Source organism: Neopelma chrysocephalum, unplaced genomic scaffold (genome assembly GCF_003984885.1).
Source record: "Neopelma chrysocephalum unplaced genomic scaffold, ASM398488v2 Primary Assembly neopelma1_73b, whole genome shotgun sequence".
In the NCBI taxonomy this organism is placed as follows: domain Eukaryota; kingdom Metazoa; phylum Chordata; class Aves; order Passeriformes; family Pipridae; genus Neopelma; species Neopelma chrysocephalum.
This window is the reverse complement of record NW_020897734.1, coordinates 3,040,357-3,065,069: the sequence shown is the minus strand read 5'-3', so window position 1 is coordinate 3,065,069 and position 24,713 is coordinate 3,040,357. Positions and strand designations below refer to the sequence as shown.

Here is a 24,713-nt window from a genome sequence, read left to right as displayed (position 1 = left end):
AGCTTAACAAACTTGTGACTGATACCTTTGCCAAGGCTTAGTGAAATTACAAGACACAAACCAAGGGTGACTCCCTGACCTGTTTGATACTTTGAACCTGGTAGAGGTGGTCCCACTGCACTTTAATTTGAATTGTGTCTATATCTGAAAACGAGTCAAGGAAGACTTATCAGATGAAACTCTTAGCTGGAGTGTGCCTTTTTTTTAATTCGGTTTAATGGCACCTATTTATTCCAGAGATGAGAGAGCTGGGGAGGAAAGAAGAGGTCCAGGGGATCTTAACCATGTGTATAAATTCCTGATACAGGACGTAAAAAAGGTGGAGACAGACTCTTATCTGTGATGTCCAGTGAATAGGACAATGGCACAAATTGAAATTCAGGACATTTCATTTAAACATAAAAAAATTCTTTACCAAAGAAAGATCAAACTCTACATCTCCATCGTTGGAGACACTGAGAACCTGCCTGGATGCAGTCCTGAGCAAGCTGCTGTAATTGACCCTGCTTTGAGCAGGGTTTTGATCTAGCTGATCTCCAGAGGTCCCCTCCAACCTTATCTGTTCTGTGATTTTTTTAAATTTTTTTTTAATTAGTATTTAAAAGGCTCTTGCCTCCTCTTTGATTTAGAATTGAGGCTACCAAAATTTTTCTAAATACCTTTTTTTTTTAAGATAGTAAAGGAATTTGCTTTTCATTTGTGCTGAAGCATAATGCAAAACTAGGGCAACTCTAGAAATTAAACAATTGCCCTCCTTGTAGCATCAATATTACCTGGAACATAACTTGAAGAACCAATTTATACTGCAGTATTTATTTGTCCTGCAGAGTTTATTTATTAGTTTTCTGATTGTTTTTATTATTGTTGAAATAAGAACCCAGGTCTGTTGAAAAATAACCTTCTGAAATGAAACTCTTGTGTTTTTTACAATTGAGTCTTTATTTTTTCACTAATTATCTAGGACACTGCTACTTAACCAAAGCCAGTGCATGTTTTATTCATGCTGCTGGCTTCTCTTAAAAATGTAATTAACCTTATTTGTATGCTGTTAACTAGAACCTTTAAAATATTTATTGATGGCTTGTTGCATCACCCCTGCTACCAAAACAGCCTACATTATTCATTGACTTTTCCAGGTTTGATGCATTTACTGTATCTGTTGAGGTGTAAGACTTTAATAGTGGGAAGAGTGGTGCCCCATTTTCTTGGACCAAAATATAGATGACAGACAATGGGTGTACCTTCTAAAAGCAGATTTGGAATTACTTCAAATCTAAATTCAGAACTTCTGAGGGACCCAATCCTGCAGTTACTTGACATGCACAAGTAGTAGCTTTACTCACTCCTGCTTGGCTGAAGTCAGTGCAGCGCTGGATGAACTGGGCCAGGCTCGGTCCCCAGTTCAGGATGGCACTTTAGCACGTGCTTGAAGCTCCCTCCGTGTCCGGTGGTCCTTCCCTCTCCACGAGTGCTCTGCTGGCCCCTGCATGGCTGTAGCTGCAGCACTGGGGCTGCAGCCCAGTGCAAGTGCCCTTGCAGGTGCTGGTCCCCGAGCGCTCCTGACCCGCTGTGCCAGCCGCCGCGACGAAGCCCTAAAGCACATGTCCTGTGATGACATTTCTTTACTTTTAAAACTTACCGAGGCAAAATAGCTGAGTAGCCGCTAGGCCAGGTAATTACCCAGCCACCCCACGTTGTGCATGCCTCGTCTTTTTAATATATTGTATAATGCATTCACTTTTTTTATTTTTTTTTTCTCTTCGCCTCCCCAAATTGTTGCTCTCTCTTGACACACCTCTGCTTGCTGTTTTTGTTACTGTGCTTGACCCCCCTCCCTGGCCCATTGCCATCATGTGCTCGCTGCCTGCTAATTAAGACTCAGCCAGCTGTCAGATCACTGAAGCGACCGCTCGAGGCAACCTTTGACCTGGTACTTGGACCTTTCACCTTCTTGCTTTGCACGTAACCATCTTAGTCTGCATGAAAGCCTTCTGCTCTTGGTCTGTGGTGTTAGTGCCCGGGGAGACTGCCCATCCCAGCCAGAAATGTTGCAGTGTGCGTTCAGACATGCCAATTCTGTGCCCCACACACCATCCACTAATATTTGAGCTTTGCCTCCTGAAGGCTGGATGTGTTTTGGAGGCAGTGAATAATCTTGAGAGGAGGCAGCTCTGGCTTTTGAAGTGTTTTTTTCAGACATTGGCAGCTTTGGAGTCACGAGATGCAGTGTTTCAGTGAGAATTTAACTCATTAGGTCTGCAGTGGGCTGTAAATGCCAGAGGACTGGGTGGTGTGGGACAGATCCAGCGACTTTTTGTGGTATTCGCAATGTTACAGCCTTGCCTGGCAGTGCCATGCTGGTAGTGCCCTGCACAAGGGTGTTCCTGTGCAATGGGCACAACTGAGATTTAGGGGGGAGAGGGCTAAGCAGTGTCCTCGGAGGTCTGTGTTGGGAACTGATGCAGGTTCAGTGCAGGACCTAGGTGGCATGTTCAGAGGAACTGTCTGGTTCCTTCCCTCGTATCCCAGTTGGGACAGTGTCAGCAAAGGGAACTCACTCTGGGTGCCTTTTGCTTCAGTCTCAGGCACAGGATCTGCTCCCTGAACTTCTGCCTGCAAACTGTCTTTGTATAAGCTACCTTCGGTTATTTTCTGAGTCTCAAATAATATGTTTTACTTGGTTTTGTGATGCTCAGATTGAGGCAAAAGCCATTCTCACAGTCTGATGTCAGTCCTGGCTCCATAGAAGACAACTCCTTCCCATTTTCTCAAATAACAAGGGATTCAATACATCTAAAAAAATCAGCTGCTGTTGCCCAGCTACAGCGGGAAAAGGGAAGAGTGGACACAGTGGAGCCACGAAACCATCAAGCTGGTGTTGCTTCTCGTTCCCAGAGCTAGGAAGCAGAGGCTCCCTATCCTCTCTGAAGACTTGCTTTTGGGTTTAAGTAGTCAAGGGATTCCTTATCAGAGTTTTAGGCAGCAGCAGTAAGGAAGCCTTACTAGGGACCGGCTTCCGCCAGCAGTGGTGGAATGATGCTGTAAATGACGTTGCAGCCTCTCACTTCCTGCTGCTCCCAAAGCCAGGGCAGGCAGGACCTGCACCGTGCCTCGCTGCCCTCTCCAAGAGCCACGTCTCTGAGGAGACATGGTCTGGCAGAGAATGGGAGAGCCCTTTACTTCCCCCACTGAACAAAACCCCATGAGATAAGTCACTTGTTAATAGTCTTCCTGCTCTGACGCATCGGAAGGCTTGCAGCCCTGTTGTTGGGATATGTTGCCTCCTCTGAACCCTTCTCAAAGGCTTCACCAGAGGAGGAGTCACAGTGGTGATAACAGCATGTATAGTCTTCAGAGGAAACAGCTCACATTGCTTCTGCTGCTTGCCAGGGAATGGGGGCTACCTCTGCCCTCTCAGATCAGTCTGTATTTGTCACACCTGGGGCTGAAGCAGCAGACCCAGCCCCTCTTTGCTGAGTGCAGAGGGATGAAAGTGTGATCTGATCTCAGGAGATTGTTATGCCAGGGGAACTTGCAGGTGCAATTATATTGTTTGTTGCAAAGATTTAATCCATTTCTTGTCTTGCAAAAAAAGTAAAGAGAGTTTTGTTAACCAGCACATGGGAAATTTTGTCTTTGGCATGCAGTGTATTTTTATCTGTCAGTCTTGCTGAAGGATTGCTTTCCTTGCCATGCAGAGAAGTGGCACAAGCCTCTTTGTTCAGATGCTTGTTCCAGCAGGAATGTGGCTTTCCTAGCCCAAAAATGGGAGGCTGCCTGGCATTTTTGTAGTGGAAATTGTTCATTGGAATCAGTACAGGGCTATCACATGGATACTGAATTGAATTAACCCTTTCACCGGTGCAGTGGCCGGATCATGCTGCACAGGTTGTGTACCCATGTGTGCACACAAACACACAAGCAGAAAAGGAAGTCAGAATAAGTTGCTCTGGAGATGTTGCATTTATTTATTTGGGTTTCTCTACCTGGCTGATGTTCAGGGAGCAGTGGTGGGACTGCCATAGCTTTTTTCTTCCAAGGGGCTATAGCAGGGTAGAAGGAAGGGTGGTGCTGGAGAGACGATGGGAGAGTGTTGTGCCTTGACATTCCTATGGCCTGTTGGTGCTCCTGACTATAGTGCTGGGCTTGGGAATTGTCCTGTGAAGAGCCAAGGTCTCAAAGCCTTCAGCTGTTCTGCCTTTGGCACTGCCATTATGAGATAATGTGTTTTTTGGGGTGGTGACAGCCTTTGGCCAAGAAGCAGGGAGTCAAAAGTCCATTATGTGCCTGGCACAGTTGCTTTGCTATAATTAGTACATTCTTTTTCTGAGGCAGATTTTGGAAGTGTCTGAAAATAATTGTTTAGCAATCAGGCACTGTAAGGAGCATGAATTCAAGCAGCAAGTTCTTAAGTCAGTGTTAATCTGTAAAACCTCTCTGATGTACATGAGGCTACTCCAGTCTCCACAAGCTGCAGATGACTCCTGTGCCTGGAGGAACATTCATGTAGCCATCGTTAAATAGACGAGATATAGATACAGTCAGATTTAACATAGACACCAATGAGAGCTTACCTAGAAATGAAAACTCTTAGATCTTTACCTCAAAGACCTCATCCTAAAATGTGGACCTTAAGTAAAAGATTTTGGCATCTGTGTCTGAGAATATTGTCCCATCTTTGACTGTTATCTTCTGGTACCAACCAGAAGAAATCTGGAAAGCTTAAAATCCTAGTGCTGCCAGTGGATGCCTGCTAGCATTAGCAGAGGATGTGTGCATGTCTGAGGGCAATTTTGCAAATGCCATTTCTTCTAATTTTCTTTTTTAATATTAAAACCACCCAAAAGCCACCATATGAATAGAGGTAGGATGGAGTAATGTTTTTCCTGGAAGTACCTTACTTAACATTTCTCAGATGAGCAGTCTCCCATAGCAAATTAAATTTAAAGTGAAACCTGTTTCTAGATGGCGACAAACTATTGCAAGCTTTCACTTACATTCTGTTGTGTCTTAATCTTCATAATGCTTTAAAATCTCTTTACCTGTGTCCTTTCTTCTGAGTACTGTTTGTTTGTAGCTTTAACCCTTCATTAGCCAAACCTCCTCCATTGCCTACCATTCACTGTCACCTATTGAAAAAAAAAAAAAGTAGGAATGATAACCCTGTTTTTCAGCCATTGCTTTGCTACATGATACAGACTAACAACTAGTCAGAAATGACCTGATTCTGCATGACTTCCACGTGCGTAAATCTCATTGACGTCAATGGGAGCGTTACGTGCAAAAGGACTGCGGGGCATAATTAAAAAGGACCCTTTTCTATCACAATGTGGAGAAAAAAAAGTGGTTTCTACTTGGGTGCAATGAAAAGCTGTAAATCATTAGAAACATTCCTGTCTCCTAAGAACCTGACATACTACTTTGCTGTTGAGACATGCTTGGGTGAATGATGAGTAACTCACTGAGAAAAGTTCCTGAGTTGGGTTAATGCTTTTTACCAAGTCTGATCATGAAACAGGTTTAACAGGCTGGAAGGAGCTTGGTGGTGTGATAGAACAAAAAGAGGGGATTTGTCAATGGCTTTTTCCACTGTTAGTAATGAGTGAGCAGTATTTGACTGATGGAGGCCACCTTCTAGAAAGTGAGGGCAGGTCCAAATGTGCTGGTGGTGGTGGCTGTGCTGCTGGTGTGAGCAGTGGAGAATCAGGCCTGGTCTTAACCGTGTTGCTCAGCCTCTCTACTAACAAGTGGAAATGCATTTTACAGTAAATGTAATGTTATGTGCGTGATTGGCAACAGCTACTGCTTTACCACCTGGACACTTGGGTTGGCTGCACACAGTGTGCACATTTCCACACATGCACACATACATGTAGGCAGGTGTTGAACCAGAGGCAAACTTCCCTTTTTTTCCATGGCATTTGTTGCTTATGCTAATCTTACTGTTTTAAAATAGTCATCTACTATATTTTTCTTACCTGTTTCTTTTGGGTTTTTTAATGCTTGTTGCCTGCAACTGCTCTTTGTAGCACCCTATCCAGGTGATCAGCTCTGCCCTTCCTTCTCCTCATGCTTTTTTTTACCTCTGTGCTCAAGTCAGTCCTGCTGAAAAGCTCGTTAGCATCCCTCCTCCTTCTGGACTCTTCCCCTTCTCCTAGTGCATTTACTAACTGCTTACCTAGTGAAGCTGTTGTTTCATCTACTACTTGTACTGTGACTTAGCTGCTCTTCTCTTTCCTGTCTCGCTAAGTTGATCACAGTTGCAGGTGATTTGCAGCCAAGACCCCCTATTATTTATTGCATGCGTGACCTACATCTGGGCCCCTTTATTTACTCCACTTGTCTTTAATGATCCCTTATCCACAGGCCCTGCCGCCTGGTGCACTTCAACCTTTACCAAAGAGGCCAGCACTTGAAAAAAACAATGGTGCCACCACAGTCTTTAACCCAAGCGTTTTCCACTACCAACAGGCTCTAGCCAACATGCAGTTGCAACAGCCTACATTCATCCCCACAGGTAAGCATCTCCTTGCTTTCCCCACCATCATGGTTGTTTATTTTATGACCTCAGTGTTCAGCTAATGAGCAGATTTGTAAGAGTCCTTAGCAAAAGAGTATTGGTGTGTAGTTTCATGTTAAAAATGGATGAAAAATTAACATCTGTTTGACTTTTTTTTTCCCTTCACCTACTACAATTCAGAGCTTTTCACTTGTAAAAGTCCCTTCCTAGCATTTTTTTGTGTGGTTTGGGGTTTTTTTAAGCAGTCAAACTAAGAAAAATGTCTGCATGTTTCTTGAATTCATACTTTCTGTTTCTCCTCCTTATGGTTCAACTGGTTAATCCCAAATTAATTCTTTAACTCTTGCGTAGTGCTCTTGGGCACTCATATTAAAATGTCTTATGGACCTCTATGCCTGCTCTCTTGAAGCTGCAGGTATCTTCATGAGCTTCTGTCTCAGTGACCTACATATTCCAGCAGCTGTGATGTTTATAGAGGGAATGGTTTGTCTTTAGTAAATACGAATTACATAATCCTCTTTAAAGGCATATATTTCCCTCTTGCTTGTCTTTTGACCAGTACGGTACCCTAAGCTTTTTAAAAGCAATTTAACTCCCAGCTTTTATTGTACCTTTAAGGTCTCAGAGTAAAATTGAAAGATGCAGTTCAGTAATCCATATAGGACTGGAAATATTAACTTGGCAGATGTGACTGACTGCTGACTGGCCAATTAGCATCTGCTCACAGCAACCAAATGAGAAACAAAACCTGCTTAGAGTAGTAAGCATTGTAAGTGGCTGAATTAGGAATATTCCAGAGCTGATAGCTCGTGTTTTAGTATCATTATTATCATTCAGAACATCATGAGAAAATTAATGCCCAATGTTTTTAATGTTTAATGCTATATTTACTTGCCAGATGATATTTACAAAAATATACAAAGTGTTTCTCTGGGCTGACCCCTGGAGGTGAACACACAGTGGACCTGAACCTTGGCCTTGCTGTGTCTTGGGATCAGGGGAAAAGCTTTAGAGACAGTCCTATCCTGAGACCAAACTCTCAGGTGGAGTGGGGACCTAAACCCTGTGCTCGTGTGGCCTTTCTGTTATGAGAAGCCTTGGAGACACTCAGAACTCAGCAGCTGCCAAGTTTTCTTCCAGGGAAGTGGATTCTCATAGGAAAAGATGGAGGAAGGGACTTGAGGAGTAGCCTCCCACCTTGTGCTCTGCAAAGTGCTGTCGAAGGGGATGGGCTGAGCTGACCTTACCACAGCTCTGTTGGGTGCCAAGTGAAGTACCTCAGGAAACACTGGCACCTTTGAGAATGCCAAGGCCCCCAGCTGGCTACACGCTCCTCTTCCTCGAGGTCGCAGTTGCCAAAGTTGACATAAGGACACGCGTTTCTGATGCGAGCGCCATAAATCAGCTTTGCCCAGCGCTCGCTGTGCTGGGGTGCCCTGTCTCATGGCAATGAAATTACACACAGGGCTGATGTGTAACAGGTCTGCTTGCAGGCACCTGCTCTCACTTGAGGACATTAACGCTGGGCAGAGCAGCAGATTTCCAGTCAGAGAACGAGTCTCTGATGAATTTACGTTACCCATCAGGCTGCAGATCTGGGCTCAGCCTTTGCAGCGCTCTGGAAGGCAAAGCAGAGGGGTGGCACGTCGCAGCTCTCGCTGTGGGGAGGGGAAATGAGCTGTTGCTTTTCTTAGTATCTACTGTTCAGTTATTGAGAGATCAGCATGGTGGGTTGCCATGGGGGGAGAATTCAGGGTGTCCACTGAAAATGGCATCATGACTACAATTGTTTCAAGTCTAGAAAAAAAATGCCTGTTTCAGCTTAAACTAGAGACTTTGAATCCCAGTCCTTGCTTGCAAGAGTAAATTGCTTTTGGAAAGTCAGTTTTAACATGAGTATGGCATTCCTCTAAGGGCAATTTGTTTTCTGCTGACATGATCAGAAAGAAGTCAGCATACCCAATACCAAAAAAAAAACCAAACAACCCTTATTTCTGGGATCAGTCGTATCGTTTGATACCAAGGTGGGAGAAGAAGTATATTCCCTACTACCCAAGAATTAAAGAATTAATTTGGTTTGCTATGATCTCTTAAAACTGAGTTTAAACGACTTATGTACCAATATGCAGAATCTATTTGCATGTGCTTAAATACTGAATGCTGCAAAGAGAATACCTGCTTTTTAGTTAAAAGTGATATCTAACACTGAAGCTTCACTAATGAAATATCCCTTTTGTTCATCTTTCCACGCTTCAATGCATGGTGTGCAGGGTCAGTTCTGTGCATGACACCCACTGCAAGCGTTGGTAGGTTTTTCTACACAAACTTCTCAACTTTTCCTAATCTGAAAGAGACTGCAAGTTAGTATGCATCAGTGAGAACCTGGGTGGCTGAGTGGTGTGACTGTCTATCTGCTGTCTTCTTTGAAGCTTAAGTGGTTGTATCCCTTTTAATTTCTGTGCAGTGCAGTGTTTATGTGAATTATAATAAGAGAATCCAAGGTGATGTGTTCCCACCCCTATTTAGTTCTGCTGCAGAGACAAAAATTTGTCACTTAAAATGTCTTTACAACCCATTTAAGTCATCTATCAAAAGGAAATAGCAATGGGAGGATCCTGTTGGTTTGGTTGTGTTTTTTTTTTTTGTATCAAGCATCAGGCAGATTAGAGTTTGGATTTTTGGTAGTCCTTTTGAGGACATTTTAGAAGACTGGTTTAACAAAGGTGCTAAGGAGGAACACATCTGGGGTCAGCCCCTCTGACAGAGCAGGGCACTGCTTGTACAGCAAGAGAAGCAGGGCTTGGACCATGGACTGGCTGAAGAGTCATCTCTGTAGGGTAGCGTCAAGTGTGCAGGTACAGGGGATGGTAGGGAGGCTCCACTGTGTGTGCACATGGGATGCAATGAGGTGGCAGGGCTGAGAACATGCTGCTTAGTGCTGCAGGAACCACTGTGTTCAGGCTCAGCATCTGGGTCTTATTGAAACCTGTGCAGGCCTTTGAGGACCTTCCCCTCCGTCTACAGCTGCTGGGCACAGCAGGGCGGGTGAAAGCTGAGCTTTCATCCTCCAGCCAAGGTTATACAAGACCACCAGCATCCAGGTGTGTGCCTGCTTCAGCCAGAGGGAGAGAGGCGGGAGCAGGAGGGGAGGGTGCAAGGGTTTCCAAGAGCAGGTCTGAAAGCTTTGGCATGACCGACTAAGCACTCTGCTCTTGAACCTCCCCATCCCTATAGCACAGGGAGGACACACTGCTTGCATGACGGGGAGCTGAGTCCTTCAAACACACTTCTGTCTGTAGGAAACCCCAACCCACACGCTCTAACATCTCACAGCCGGAGTGTGGCCAGCCCACAGGCACACGCTCCTTCCCTGCTGGGGCTGGACATGCCTGCTGGGGTGGAGGGGAAGGCAAGTCTGCTTCCCCACCGCATGTTTGTGGGGATGGCTGGGCCTTCTTGCGGGTGCCTTGGCCCAGCAAAATCCCCCAGGGTTTGGGGGATGCCCGTGTGTGCACCAGAGCATCCCCCTCCAGTATCGTGCTCTGTGGGACGCGCAGCTTCAGGAGGTTGCCGAGCTCCCTGCTGCTGTGTTGTCCTTTTGGATGCTCTTCCTGCAAACTGTAGCTGTTCAGATGCATTTGTGTATTCTTCCCTCTCGGTCCCTTCCCCTCTCCATCCCCCACCCCCCGACCCCGCAAGAGGGGAGTTTTGCCAAATCCTCTAGAATTAGGGTGGAAAGGGAGCATGCTGAAATATGTATGGAGAGAGCTCAGGCTGCCAGCCACTTGTTTGCTGTGCCTCCAGCTCTGTCCCGTGCCGAAACATGTCCCCGCTAGAGAGAGACCAGAAAACCTGGTGAAAGGGCTGCGGCAGCCGCTGCAAAGTGCATCATGTACCTCTGGTTGCTGGCGGGGATGGGGTGGGGAGGGAAGGGGACAAGCTTTCCCAGGCGGGCGGGAGGGTGCGCTTGCCAAAATGTCCCCACCCAAAGGAACGTGCACTGGCTGTGTCTAACTCCCCACGGGTGCGAGCTGACGTGGGCTTTTGCTAGCACACCCATCCTCTCCCCCCTTTGGAAATTTGGCCCTCGGAGTCTAATACATCATTGTTCTGCTTATAAATGTACTAAGTGTTGAGAATGTTTTGGTTTTTTCCTTAATTATAATTGTAATTGGCTTTTCCCCTTCTCTCTTGTTTATTTTTTTTCCCAACGCTGTCTTGCTTTGCACTGTGATTGCATGCTGCGCCCCGATGTGTCCTTCATGACGATGTCACATGGCTTGTTGCTGTGATTCCTGCCACGCCCCCAAATCCACCACATGTTGCCATGGTTACATAAAAACAAACAAACAAACAAAATATATATACGCTCCACCCTCCTGTATGTCGCTTCCATGGTTCCCTTCCGAAAGTGCCCATGATGCACGGTGCTACGCCCACCACTGTGTCTGCAGCAACAACTCCTGCCACCAGCGTCCCCTTCGCTGCAACAGCTACCGCCAATCAGGTTTGGCCCTTTCAATGGCTTTCTTTCACGTGTTCAGATCTTGAGGACTGGGCAAGGGCTGGATCCCGTGCGGGGTCGAGCATCGTCCCGACCCGCTCGGCGCAGGCTCGGGTGTGCAGAGGCAGCGTGTGCGTGTGTGTGTGTGTCTGGGGATCGGTGAGGGACCGGTCCTGCCGTGTGTGGGATGGGCAGCAAGCCCAGCTGGAGCGTAGGGATGGGCGATTGGCAGGGCTGCAGGCTCTTCTCCGAAAACATACCTCCCCCCAGGTCCTCAAAACATGGGCTGTAAAACTCCCGAGTGTAACTGGCACGCAAGATGTGCAGCACTTCTGCTTTCAGTCTCAAGCAGAAATACCACCCTGAGCATCCTTCCCTGTGGTATTTTGGCATGTCCTCTCCTGGCTGGAAAGTGGAAGTGGAAACACAAAGTGGCCTCCCCCCACTACAAAATTGGACTCTAAAAACTACAAAAAAATCTGCAAACAACCAAAACCAAAAAATCGGGGACGAGGTTGTGAAGTCTAAAGTTTTTTTACACCAGTAGCATGTCACCCATCCCTACAGAAATGACTCTGGATGTGCAGTACGTGCTGTCGTAGCACTGCCATAAGTGTTCAGGGTTCCGTGCATGTCTGCCGAGCCATAATTCTCTCCAGAACTTTCCTCTGAAGATACTGAGTGTGGTGGCTGCTTCCGCACCAGTCCTGAACTGTATATACACAACTTGTCCTAGTGATGCTTCCTGACAATTCGGTGTGCCACAACTTTTTCGCAGTTAGAGCAGAGGCATTTCAAACGCTTTTGTTTATTTTTCCCCCAGTACTTATTCTAGCATTTTTATTTGTCATGCTCTCAGGTTTAGAGCTATTGCAAAGGAATCGGGGAGTCACTTTGCTCTGTAGGAGGCTCTTAGCCACGCCGAATGCCAGTAATGTCTCCAGGGGCATCCTCTAGTCTTTTGCTAGCACGAGGTTACGAGGCTTTCAGTTTGAGTTTTGCCTGTATAAGTCCTAGGCAGTGCATTACTGCTCAGAGTAGGAATTGCCAGTCTTTTTCCATGCTTTCTTGTTATTTTCAGGTAGAGCAGGTCTTACTCTGACTCGTGTTGGTCATGATAAGAAAGTAGAAATTCCTGTGAAGTGTCGCTCTGTGGCTGTATGAGTCCTGTTTCAGCCAGATAGTTTTAGGGCATTTCTGTCTTGTAGTCTATGGAATCAAAATCTCAGTACAATCACCATGTACTCCACAGGGCATCAGAAGTGGTGCAGCTATGTTGTACTTAAATGTATAGCAAAATAAAGACTTTTTGGGAATGAATCCTGTTTTATAAGACACTGGTGTACTTACTAACTTGATACTGAAGAGAGAATGAACAGCCCAATCTCAAGACAATGTTTTAATGTGTTGTGTTCTTTGTTTTTTTTGCTGTAGATATCCCAGTTATCAGTAGATGAACTGAGTAGCAGCATGTTTGTTTCACAGATGTAGAAGTTCCCGATAGAACAGTAAGTTCCTTTTTGGTATTTCTCTTTATGGTGGATTGCTTTGCACACAGGCACTGCATCCCCCAAAGTGGGGCTGGCTCAGGCAGAGGAACTGAGCCCGTGGCACCCCAGTGGCTTCATGCTCTGCTGACTCAATAGGAATTCAACAGCTGCAGCACAGATACGGACCAGCCCCATGGTTTATAATGAACAATGTTTCTTGTGTCTGAAATACCTGTTTTGTGGTGTTCACAGCCTCCCTCAGTGCATCCCCCGGGTCCAAGGGCTGTGTTTACAGGTTGCTCTTGCTCTGCACGGCTCCCAGCTGCCTGCAGATGCCTCAGGGATTTGCAGTGTTGGTGGCAAAGCCTGCTCTGGTAATGAGTCAGCTGAAAAGGTGTAACTTCTCTTTTGCTCCTAGTGACATTTCCTTTCCTGGGGTAAGCAGGATTGGGTCAGCAGCAGTTGCTGTGCATCTGCAAGGCTGGCTCAGCCTGAGCAGAGCTCTGCTGTTCAGCTGCAGTGAGGATCTGGCTCATGGTGGGTTTAAGACCAGGATGGATGCCACAGGCAACATAGTCTTCATCCTACCTGCAGATCCTGGGCTTCCCTAAGCTGCTAGTTTCCTCTGAGTGAGAATGATAGAGTGGTTTGTCCTTTGACCTTATTTCACAGCCATAGCAGCAGCATCATTTTTCCATTGCTTTTCTTTGTGAGTTTTAGCTGATGCTCATGAGATAAAATCCCTTGAGAGTTTCTGTTCATCACTGTATATTTTTACCCCAAGAGAGTAAAAAGCAGTTCAGCCAATTCAACAAGAGGTCACCAGATTTTCTCAAAGCAGGCCATTTAGTATACATAGATATGCAACTCATTTCATCCTTAGGTCACATATTACAGGCAAGTCCTTAAATGCTGGAAATTAATTTGGCAAGCAATTCTGTAATGATATCTATGAGCAATCCACAGAAGTTACTTTTCTCAGTGGTAGCCTTATCTCTGCTGACCTTAATTAAGTACCGTGTGTACATGACCTGCTAACTGTGCCCATGGATCCCTGTTCATGTAGGGGTGACACCAAGCCATCCCCTTAGTGAAAATGTTCATGGTACAGTGTACTGCTCTTCCAAACAACAGACAGACAGACATGACACCTGACATGTGGAGCCATTTCCGTAACATGTGTAAAACAGCATATTCCACCTGATTAGGAGATCATCTGGATTGGAAGAGCCTCATTTTTGAACTCCTTGAGATTGCTTTCACCGTTTATTTCAGGAAACTTCTTCTTTTTTTTTTTTCCTAAATTCTTTTCTCTATTACATCTGTGTGTGCTTAAACTCACACAGTCAATAGTGATTTCGGACTAGGCAAGGAACATCCATGGGATATATTTCTTTAGTGAGTATGGAGCATGGCACAGTCTGACAAACAAGCTATCAGCCATGCTGTTAAGGACTGTGAAAAACCCTTGTTTGAATAAGTAGGGTCAACATACTGAATTTTATGGAATTTCTTGGGAATCAGGCCACTGGACATCATGGGTCTGGGTCAGACAAAGACCCTGTTCCTCACAAGGGCAGTGTAAGCAGATGTGTGAGCCACGGCTCTGCCAGAAGTGCTTGTCCTCTTACCACCTCACAGCTGTGGGACATAAACCACTGTTGGAGGCTGTAGAAGTGGGCTATGGTCCCCAATATCCCCAGTGCTCACAGACCCACCAGTGACCATTGTAGCAGTGTGTTTAGATCCCATTCCTGCATTGTTACCACCTGTGTCTGTGCATAAACTAGAGGTGGGCTAATTTCTCAAGGACGGGTTGTTTCATCCTGCCACCTGAGCATGTGAAACTGTGCATGTGCTCAGGTGTTTTGCCAGAAAACTGCTTTGAGTGGGGGTAGCTGAAACACTTGCTGCTCTGGCAGATGTTTTTCTTTTCCTCCATGGCTGACAAGGTCCTGGTAGCCAGGCTGGCTAGCATAGCTCTGCAGGAGACAAGTGCTGGTTCTTTCAGGGAAGTATTTTCACAAGTACATCCCAAGAGAGACCATTTGCTCCCAGAAGAGGGTCCCCTGAGTACAGGGTTTCTGTGTCTGTGTTTTGTTTCTGGGCCCAGTTTGCCTTTGACTTGTGGCTCCTTAGGATCAGATTTAATCTGACTGTCTGAAGGAAACGAGCTAACAGGGATCAGGGATTCCTTCGGCCCTCTGCTTAGTCACTCTCTACCTGGCATCCTGTCCAAAAATCAGACTACTATTTGCCCACCTCCCTCTTTCACTATTTGTCTTGTCAGTGTGTGTGAAGTCCATGGGAAAGGGAAAGCCCTAACAGCAGATTTAAGAGGATGCCAAGTATGTTATTAGCAATTTCACCCTATGTCAGAAAATTAACACAATGAAATGTTTTCTCTCTGCAACATACTAATGACAACCTCTTGGGCAATGCAGTGAGGATGCAAATGTATCTTCTTAGAATGACACTTAAAATATAGATGTATTGGCTTCTCACTCTTTCTTTGTTGTTGTTTTTTCTTTTCCCTGCAGCAGACCATGTTGAAATTCTGAACAGTAAAATTATGGAGCACCAGGACTTCTTGGTGGGAAGCTGCGCATGGCCTTTCTGTATATATCCCCTCCTCCCTCTATCGTTCTCTACCACCTCTACAGTAAGCCTGTTGCAGCCTACATGTTAACCAAAAACTGATCAATGGGAATGTCAAAAAAAAAAGAAAAAAAAAAAAGCACTATAGAAACAATTAACAAACAACGCTCTGTTATATGAGATATACAAGTAGGAAATTATAATAGACTTTTATAACACATTACTTTAACACACTTAATCATTTTATGACTACCATCCTGATAAGTGCATCTGCACAGCGGACTGTTGGTTTACTGTATGCTATCGATGGATAAATGTTTGTCTTGTTTTTAAAGTGTTATCTTACTGTTTTGTTTACATCATAGTCTATTGATTTGTTTTAAAGTGTACATCATTATCAAGTATACTCAATACCATTTTTTCATTATTGTTATGTCTTAAGTTTTCATATACTGTAGGTTTTATGGGGTTTTGTTTGTTTTTTACTAAAAATGTTATTGTGGGAAACAGGAATTATGTGCTTGAAAAACACGACACAGGAATGTTCTGCCCTTTGCTGGATTTTACTGTTAATGTCAGCTAAAGTTACTTGTGTTAAATGTTCCTTTTATCATTTAAAATTTGCCTTCAAATAGTCTCCAAATTTTTAGTACAAGTGATATGAAAGGACAGCTGTCATTTTAGTCCAGCTCAGGGTATTCTTTTCAGTACAGTGAGCTGATTCTGGAAACTTTTGGAAAAAAAAAAAACACAAAACACAAAACCCCAGGCTCAGTAAGGGGACAGGAACAATTTGCTCAGACAGGGGAAAGCATCAAGGGATTTCTGCAGCTCTGTCCATTGAAGTGCATTCTCAGCTGAACACGGCGCACAATCTCTCTCGCTGTTCTCATGGTGCAGTCAAAACAAACAACAGAAAAAAGGTGGTGATGTGAGACAGCTTCAGTTGGGCAAAACCTCATTGCGTTGGAGAGGAGCAGATGCCATCCTTTAGCTGGAGTGGGCCCAGAGCCACGGCTCAGCCCAGGCTGGGCAGTACCGAGCCCTGGGGCTTGTCTCCACCAAGCATGCTGAAACATTTCGGCCTGAAATCTCCTGTGTCTCTTCTTCAAATTTTGTCAGCATGCACCATTTATTTAATCACCATTTTCCATAAGTGGGTGATATTTTTCTCCCGTGATCTCTGGCCCTTTAAAGCAAACACAGCAGTAACAAAGCAGGAAAAAGCTCGGCATAAGCTTTCTGCCGTAGATAAACATTTGTCTTAATGGAGCTCCTGTAGGTCAGTGGATGTATTTTGGCACCTTCTACTTGATCAAGAGCAACGTTTGCTGCACAACAAGGGCTAGTTCTCAATACCTCCTTTTCATACGCACGAATTAAACCATTTCAGCCCATGCACCCTGGACGGCCCAGCCTGTCGTTATGCTGCGTTGCTGAACAATCTGGCTGCAGAATGCATTTTGGTTGAGGATACCACCAAATTCATCCCTGTCATAGCTCTACAGTATCTTTGGCATTATGGAAGAAATGGATTTGCTGCTGTAAATCCACAAACTCCATGCAAGGAGAAAGAGAATTGTCATTGAAACCAAGCAAGAGGCCAACTCCCAGTGTTTGGAGGGCCGCCGACCCTGAGCTCACAGTGATCCTGTAGAGTGCCAAATTCTGTCAACCACATTTTCTTCTCTTTTTCAAATTCTTTGTCCTGGTTAGAGGTTTACCTTGCCCCATCTCATCCAATGTGAGCTCAGATAGTTTGCTAGATAGGTATCTCCACGGGCCACAAGTGATGGAGGGCCATTTAGGGTGCAGCCTGGGAGCCCCAGAGCAGGCTCTGACCATCTGCCCATGGAGACTCATTCCTAGCATGAACCTTTGAAGAGCCCAGCTCAAAAAGGCCTTGAGCCAGAAGGAATCTCTCTGTTCACTTCAGCAGACTTTGAACCAAACCCTGAGAGAGGGGGGGGGAAAAACATGCCCCCAAGACCTCCTTTTGGACCCGTTGTTTTGACAGTCGCTTGTGTCTGTAGATGTTCCCCAACCATCTGCGCTCACAAGCAGCCTGAAATCAGTGACTCTCATTTGTATTGGCAACCACATACCTGTTCTTTTCACCACTGAGTTTCTGTTTCCCAAAACCATAACATTGTTAGTGGAAAAAGTGGATTTGAGTACTTCCTGTTTGAAATTATTTGTGTATCAAAAATGGGTTTTGCACAACCTGTGCCAGTGCCTCAACAAAGAACAGAGCTGATCTTCTTAAGCCAGAAAGGATGCATTCAAGCTTGTATGGCTTTATGAGTTCAAGGAGGTTGAAATTTTTTCAGTGCTAAATGGATTTTTGTATATCTTGACACTTTGATGTAACCTCCTGTTTTATTTATCGACTTAAACATCTGGCATAGATGTGCATAGAATGTAAACCTAGAATACAGCTGTTTTCATGTCACATTTAAAGCACTGAAAAAAAAGCGCGTTTAAGGATTATTTTTTATTAAAGAGGTCCAATGAGGGATGTTCAGGGTAGTTATATTAGGTGCCACAACAGTTTTTATATTGCTGGCAAATTTAGTGTTAATTTGTAAATGAGTTTAAGGAAAGAAAAGCTTGAAGCACTAAACTTCACCAAATTCAAAACAATCTCGGCAAAAATGCCATTTTGAGGTAGCACTATTTAAACTAGTTGTGCAATGACTTGCTCTAATTTTCTTTGTTCAAGAAAGAAAAGAAAAAAAACAGTCGCCAGACTATAAATTTCCTAAATAGACTATTACAAAGTCACAGAGCTAGTTAGTGACTCTAAACAAATGTCATAAAAGCATGAATATCATCCTTTATTTGACAAGAGATGTATGTAAGTTTGTTTAAATCGATATAATTTTAGTGACATTTTTATAAGCTTCCCACTTTCCATGAACCTATATTTTTTATTTATCCAAAGTTATTTCTCTTTGTCCATTTCTCTCAGCCTTATGCAAACAATATGCAAGAAATGCTGAAACTTGGATAAAACGGGTCATGCAGAGGGAAAATGAAAGCTGAGATTGATCATTTTCACGAAAAAAGGTTGTTAGTAGTTTCAATAAAAAGTACTACTACTAAACTGTAACATAAGCAGACAATAAAAGAGGGATTTAAAATAAAATGGATTCATAAAACTATTAAGATTATTTTTGTTAAATACAGTGTTTTTAGTAATTTGGAACATGATTTCACAATCAGCCGTGTTTTTTAGTTGGAAATTTCTAGCTGATGATTTTTGACTGTGTATTTTTGCATCGCAATGTTCTAGAAACCATTACCTCCCTTGGCCAGCCCGCGCGGGCCCCCTTCCCGAGCACTCCGACGCGCTTTTCCTCCCTGCCATCCTTCCTCGCTGTCCCGCGCCGCGCTCGGAGTGTTCCCGAAGGGCGGCACGGCCGGGCTGGCCACCGACCGCAGGTATTCCGGGTTCCCGCGGTGGGTGGTGCCGGTGGACATCCCGCCGGAGCCGGGAGCCCCGCGGAGGCGGCGCTGGAGATGGGTGTGTGTCGTGGGCGCAGCGGCCGGAGGAGGAGACGCGTGTGCCGGCGAGATGTGGAGATGTCCCCTCCGCCCCGCGGGCCGTGGCTGGCGCGGTAGAGTAGCTCTAGGACATGCGGGTACACAACGATTGAGAAACTGGAGTCCTCGTTTTGTTTATCCCTTGTACATTTCACAGACATGAAAATTGAAAAAGGTGAAATTTATGAGGAAAATCTAATTTCCCATTCCTGTTGAATGGATTTAGTTTGATATTGACCTGATTTTACCATGTGCCTGTTGAAGGCCTTAGAGTATATACTGTATGTTAAAGACTGTAATAACTTTAAAAAAAAAAAATAGTTGATAGCCTAATCCAAATGTAAATAGAGCTACAACACATTGTTACTAGGCTACAACGCATTAATTCATGTCATATATTTTCATTTCTCTATCATTAGTTTTTAAGGTTTTCATTATTGCTTTTTTTGATATCTTTAGTAACTAATGAATTTAATTTTGAAGGAGAGTTAGAGAAAGTTTAAAATTTTTAATACATGTATTCAGCCCATTTAGTTATATTCTAAACCAACACTGAAGCATGGTAAGGTATAGAATACAGTCCATAACTAGTTTGTATAGTTTACAGTTTAAGAACAAAATTAACTTTGTATGTAACTCCTACAATGATAGATTCATTGTTAACTAATTATATTAAGTTGTTGTTGCTATGGCAACAAAACTACAACATGGCTACCTTTGTATACATTATTTGTGAAATTTTCACATGTAAATTAAAAGTGATGTGTAACAGTATGAGCTTGTTCAAGGTACAGTTCGATACTGTCAGATAAAGATATGATTGAATATTTTTAAAATCCCAAAGTCCCATGTGAACGCTGAATTTGTGTCTTTAAGGTCACTTTTTCAGTCAAGAAGTTTACAACACATGGATTTAGAGTCAGGTTTTATAGCTTGTAGAAATTGTTGTGTGGCAAGGGTTATTCCACAGTATTTTCACTTCGGAAACATGGCAGCCTGTATTTACAACGTAGTGACCGGTCTTGCTTTCATTTCACATTCATTCACACAGTGGGAATTCAGAATTAATCCGTTTCAGTACTGTAGCTTTGCCTGCAATTTTCTTTTCTCCAGAAATTGAGCAGTCACATGATTACGTTATGATCAGGGCTAAATAATTACACATATAACTATTTTAATACTAATTTATATTAGCAAAAACTGTACATAAGAAAAAAAATATTGTGGAATGACCCCGTAACAGTGTTGAAGATACAAATATGCTGCAGTTAAACTGATTCAGTTAGTGTACGAATGTGTGAGACACACCTTTTTTGCACTTATGTACATAGTCCACGAAAGAAATCCTTGGAACTTATTTTGAATATAAAAAGTCTGTAATAATACAGGAAAAGTTTGTAAAAGAGATAGGTATTACTAAGGCTTTGAAAAGGAGGAGTTTTTTGCTATAAAACTTATCTGAAAGCATGATGTTGCTTTGCTGTTGTAAAAGCTTTGTAGTTTGCCATAGCTTATTATACAGCAGACTGATAACAGGTCAGCTCCAACCTGCAGCACAGAGAATGGGAAACAGTGTGGAATTAATTAGTAAGGTCACTAGCAAAGATTCAAATTACTTTTTTTAATCAGCCTACATTTTCAAACACACCCCAGGTCATGTTTCTGATAGGTTGTGTTCTCGGTGAATCCTATTAGGACCGCTAGGTCCATGGCAGGCACACGCGCATTTCTCCTAGCACCTAATCCTATTTCTAGCTGGAACTGTTTATCTGTGGGAGGTGACTGTCATTGTGGCGAGTGTTTTAAATCCCAGCAGGAATTTGAGATGTCACAACTTACCGATTTCTCTTTTTTAACCTTTTGGTGCGAGGTATCAAAATGGAAGGGACTGGTGAGCAGTGGATGGACAGGGATGGATGGGGATTGTCTGGGGCCAGTTCCTTCTGCTGTATAACAGCCGTGGTGTTCCTTTGAGAGGCACACGGCAGTGTTGGGTGGTGTTGGGACAGGGAGGTGGAGGCTGATGGCAGTGTGGCCACTGGGTGCTCCAGGCTGGGGTTAACAAGCCCCTTTGAGTTGCCACCGAAGGAGAGCACAGCCGTGGCCCCCCAGCCCAGCCTGCTGAGCAGCCTCATGTTCCTGTTTATATTGGTACTGCCGGGGCTCTGCAGTACCAGGGGATTTTGAAGAAGCTGAAGCGCCTGTGTTGACCCATTTATTTTTGATTGGAACAAATTTTAGGTTTTTGTTGGATTTTTTTTTTTTTATTTTTTATTTTTATTATTTTTTGGCAAAACGCAAGTCCCAGTTTTGCTACAGAAAAGCCGCTGGTTTTGCCGCGAGGTTGGTCCTGACTCAAGCAACGAACTGAGTCCTCCAGAGCAGAGCTGGTGAGTGGTGGCACCCGATGTCACTGTCTCCCTTTCCCACCCGCCCCAGGGTTGGTGGCTGAGCTGTCACTGCCAAGTGCAAGACCCACTCTTCAGCCAGCACTCCTGGCACCTCGGAGGTTCCTGTCTCCTGGCGATGCCAACCCTCACTGCACCACGGGGTTGTGTCGGTGAGTGGTTTGTTGAGTCAGAGTCATGACATCGTGCGGCGCTGGGGTCTTTAAAACAAGGAAAAATCGGATGTTGCCTCTCTTTGTGGTGTTGTGATAACCTAGATTTTAGTACAAAATAATCAGATAGTTCTACCCCCACGTTATTAAGGCTTCCCTTTGCTGTAATCAACTTCTATAATCAAGCTCTTTCTCATTTCTAGGATCGTGAGAGAAAAATATTTTGCACTATGCGAAATGAATCATAGCTGGTCAAACTTCGTTGGGGTATGAGCATGATCATGAATAACACTGCTTAAATCTTTGCTAGTGATCTTTACTGACATCCTCTATCATCAAAAATAACTCTATCTGCCTCTCAAAGGAGATATTTAAACATGCAAAAATAACACAACTCTTAAATAAAATGAAATTATTTTTCCAAACACACAACAGAGAGAATTACCTGACACCGAATTACAAGGTTCCAGTTCTTTATTACTGTACACAGATGCTATTTGATAGTGGTGGAAGCCAAATGATTTTGTTGCCATGGCTTTTGTATCCTAGCAGATGAGGGGATGATAAGACCATTCTTAGATTGGATTATGGGATTTTTTTTTTCTTTCCGATTAGCTTTGGTTTTATTATATTTTTATTTTAGATCATGAAAATGAACCAACTCCCCACCCTTTATTATATCACCTGACAACAGGTCACTATTTTTTTTATAAATAGAGAATTGTATTTTAGGCAATCACTAAAATCAAAGAGAGAATGTTCTCCTAAATTGTTAATTTTTAATTTAAATATATAAAAACATTTATACTGTACTGTGTAAAGTAGATCTTTGAAGCACATTCTTCTTTTCATAGGCATTTCTGGTAAAACAAAGTAAGGGAAACATTAGATATCAATTTAATGGTATAGTTTAGAAAATATATACAAATGATTACACTTAGCCCTGTGGAATTGTAAGAAATTAAAATATCATTGGATCCAGACAGGCATAGGTTAATGCAATATTTCAGTTCCATAACACGATAGTTCATTCCCTCAACTGCTACCAACAGGGTGTACGCTTTGAATTTATTTTTCTTTTTGCCACATTATATTGCTGTAGTGCTTGTACGTGCTTTAGAAATGTGCATAATGCTACTCATTTTAGTATGTTACTTCTATATTGTTATTGTTTATTTTTTGATCTTTTAATAAAGTGTATAAAATTCTTGGTTATGTTTTTTATTGATCCATATCTACACATTAATAGGAGTTTACTTTAAAAACTTTTCAAGTTCCGGTTTATTAGTCCCAAACTTCAAAGATTCTGATGTAAAAATAATAACTAATGAATTTGATTCAATGTTGTATCTAAAGTGTAGATCAACAGAATAAATTTCTTTCCAGAAAATACCTTTAGTATTTTGAATTCTGTAGCCAGTGCCTCCTTTTTACCGGATGCATTCGGCCTATCATATTAAAGTTACTAACACAAGACAGACATTTGTATTTTAGAAAAATAAAAAGTAAAACTTTCCAGATGCTGCCTTTTGGTTTCTCTTGTGCCTTAGACCTTTGGAGACACGTGATGTGGTCTGGTTGGTTTGTATTTTTCCATGCTTCCTTTCTGACCCTGTCTGTGATGTGATTAGAGAGGAGATCAGAGCTGTGCGTTTGAAGATAACCACGAAGAATAAATCGACCACCATTCAAAGGCCTACAGCTTTTGGAGCACACTGATGTGTGTATTAATTCTTCTCTTTCAGCATTTGTGTCAGATACCGTTTTGAATGTCCCAGTGCAATAACACAACAGTAACCTCCCTCTGGCAGCAGCCTGGATTCCCCAGCTCTCTTCCAAGTGCCCAGCTTATCCCGGGCCGTGTGGCCATGCTCGCGCCTCCAGCCAGCACAGGCTGGGAGAGCTTCTCACCGTGGTCTGGAGCAACCACAACTGAGCTTGGTCCAGACTGCTCCAGGAGACAATTGCTTCTTGACAAGCTTGTTTGTCCTTTTCTGTAATGTTGCATAGACTCAGAGGTAAGAAAACTGCTCAAAGGGGTTGCTACCTTTTGCCAATAGAATTGCATAAAAGGGGGCTTCTACCCTTAAGATGGCTTGAGATCACCACTTGCTCCGCAGAGGTTTAAAGCTGGAGGCACCAAGCTGGGGTGCGTGGCCATGCGGGGCTGCAGCGTCACTCTTCTCGAGGGTGGCAGAGGACAACGTCAGGAAGGCCCTGAGGATGTGAGTAACTGACCTCCTGTGACATCTGAGTGTTGGTGCAGCACCCAGGACACCAGGGTGATGGGTGAGCCCACACGGTGCTGCCAGAGGGGTCTGGTGCCAGCACGAAGGAGGGAAGCGCAGCATGCAGGGGGATTATTGGCCGTTTTCCTTAAGGAGTTCAAAAATCTGGCTCTTGGGAGTTTGGGGAGGGATTAGGAGTTTGAAAATTGGTGTTCAGGGGATGTGGGTCTGGTAGAGCTCTCAAAGAAAGAGCAGTGCAGCAAGGAGGCACTGCTGGAGGAGGCTGGGCAGATGCTGCTCCTCAGCCTCAGTAGGACAAGCTGCTGACTTTGAGAACAGACAGACCGAGCCCAGGACAAATTACGTAACTGCTGCTTTTTCATCAGCCTGTTCCCCTGACTTCTCCTTGCAGGTTAATTGACTCCATTTGTGTGTCAAGGCCACTTAGAGCTTTCTTCTATAAATGACTCCTGCCTTGTCTGATGGCACAGTTAAATGTCTGAATTGTTTCTAAAACAAAAAAAAAAGTAGAACTGAAACTTTTCTAGGCAGTGGGTGTTGTGGAAGGATGGGATCCTTCCTGAATGTTTTTTTTTGTGAGGTTTTTTTGCCAGCTTTGGTCTGGTTCACTTTCCTTACAGGGTGGGGTCAGGGGCTTGCAAGTGTTGCTTTCTTTGCAGCTGTGGGAAAAGCTGAGCCTTGGCTGCTCGGAGACACTGGCTCTGCTCAGGAGAAGCCTCCCCCACATGGAGGTTTGGGGATGGGAGTCCCACAGTAGCACTGAAATTTGAGGGTAGCCCATTAGCAAGAGATTTTAAATTGTGTTTCAAGGCCAAACAGCATCCTTGGGCCAGGGATGTGGGATTTTACCTGGAGCCCATTTGCAGAAGTTGCAGGAGGAGCTGCTGCAAACTGTGTAATAGATGGAGTTGGATTAAAGGATCTGAGCAAAACTATTCATGGTACTGTATTTGCAGCATGTGTTATTTGGAAATCTGGCCCATTTATCTTCCTCCTCACTGGGGCCTGTTTGTGCAGGAAAGCCAAATTTGATTAAAAAAATCTCCATTTAGTTCTGGCTGTTGAAGCTTCAGTGGGAACCAAGGGGAAAATTCTATTTTTCAAGGCTTGCTCCACATTCAGATGGGCCTCTGTGGTCCAAAGCCAGTTTTTATTCAATCTGGACGTAGTAATGGACAAATAGATCACTTTGATCTATTTATTATGAGAAATTAAAGAATGGAGAAATGTTTGGCTAATCCCCAAT

General features: G+C 43.8%; 1 protein-coding gene across 5 annotated transcripts in view; it reads left to right on the top strand.

The window, feature by feature from the left end:
- MBNL3 (muscleblind like splicing regulator 3) overlaps positions 1-22,433 on the top strand; it is a 92,396-nt gene extending 69,963 nt beyond the window's left edge. For 2 of the 5 annotated variants that reach the window (XM_027687380.1, XM_027687379.1), the window contains 5 exons: positions 6,367-6,517; positions 8,791-8,826; positions 10,933-11,027; positions 12,459-12,532; positions 15,055-22,433. In XM_027687380.1, coding sequence (XP_027543181.1) covers positions 6,367-6,517; positions 8,791-8,826; positions 10,933-11,027; positions 12,459-12,515 — 339 coding nt within the window. In that variant the 3' untranslated portion in view covers positions 12,516-12,532; positions 15,055-22,433. The remainder of the gene's footprint in view (positions 1-6,366; positions 6,518-8,790; positions 8,827-10,932; positions 11,028-12,458; positions 12,533-15,054) is intronic. The other 3 variants (XR_003534886.1, XM_027687381.1, XR_003534887.1) reach the window with 3 other exon arrangements.
- The last annotated feature ends 2,280 nt before the right edge of the window (positions 22,434-24,713 follow it).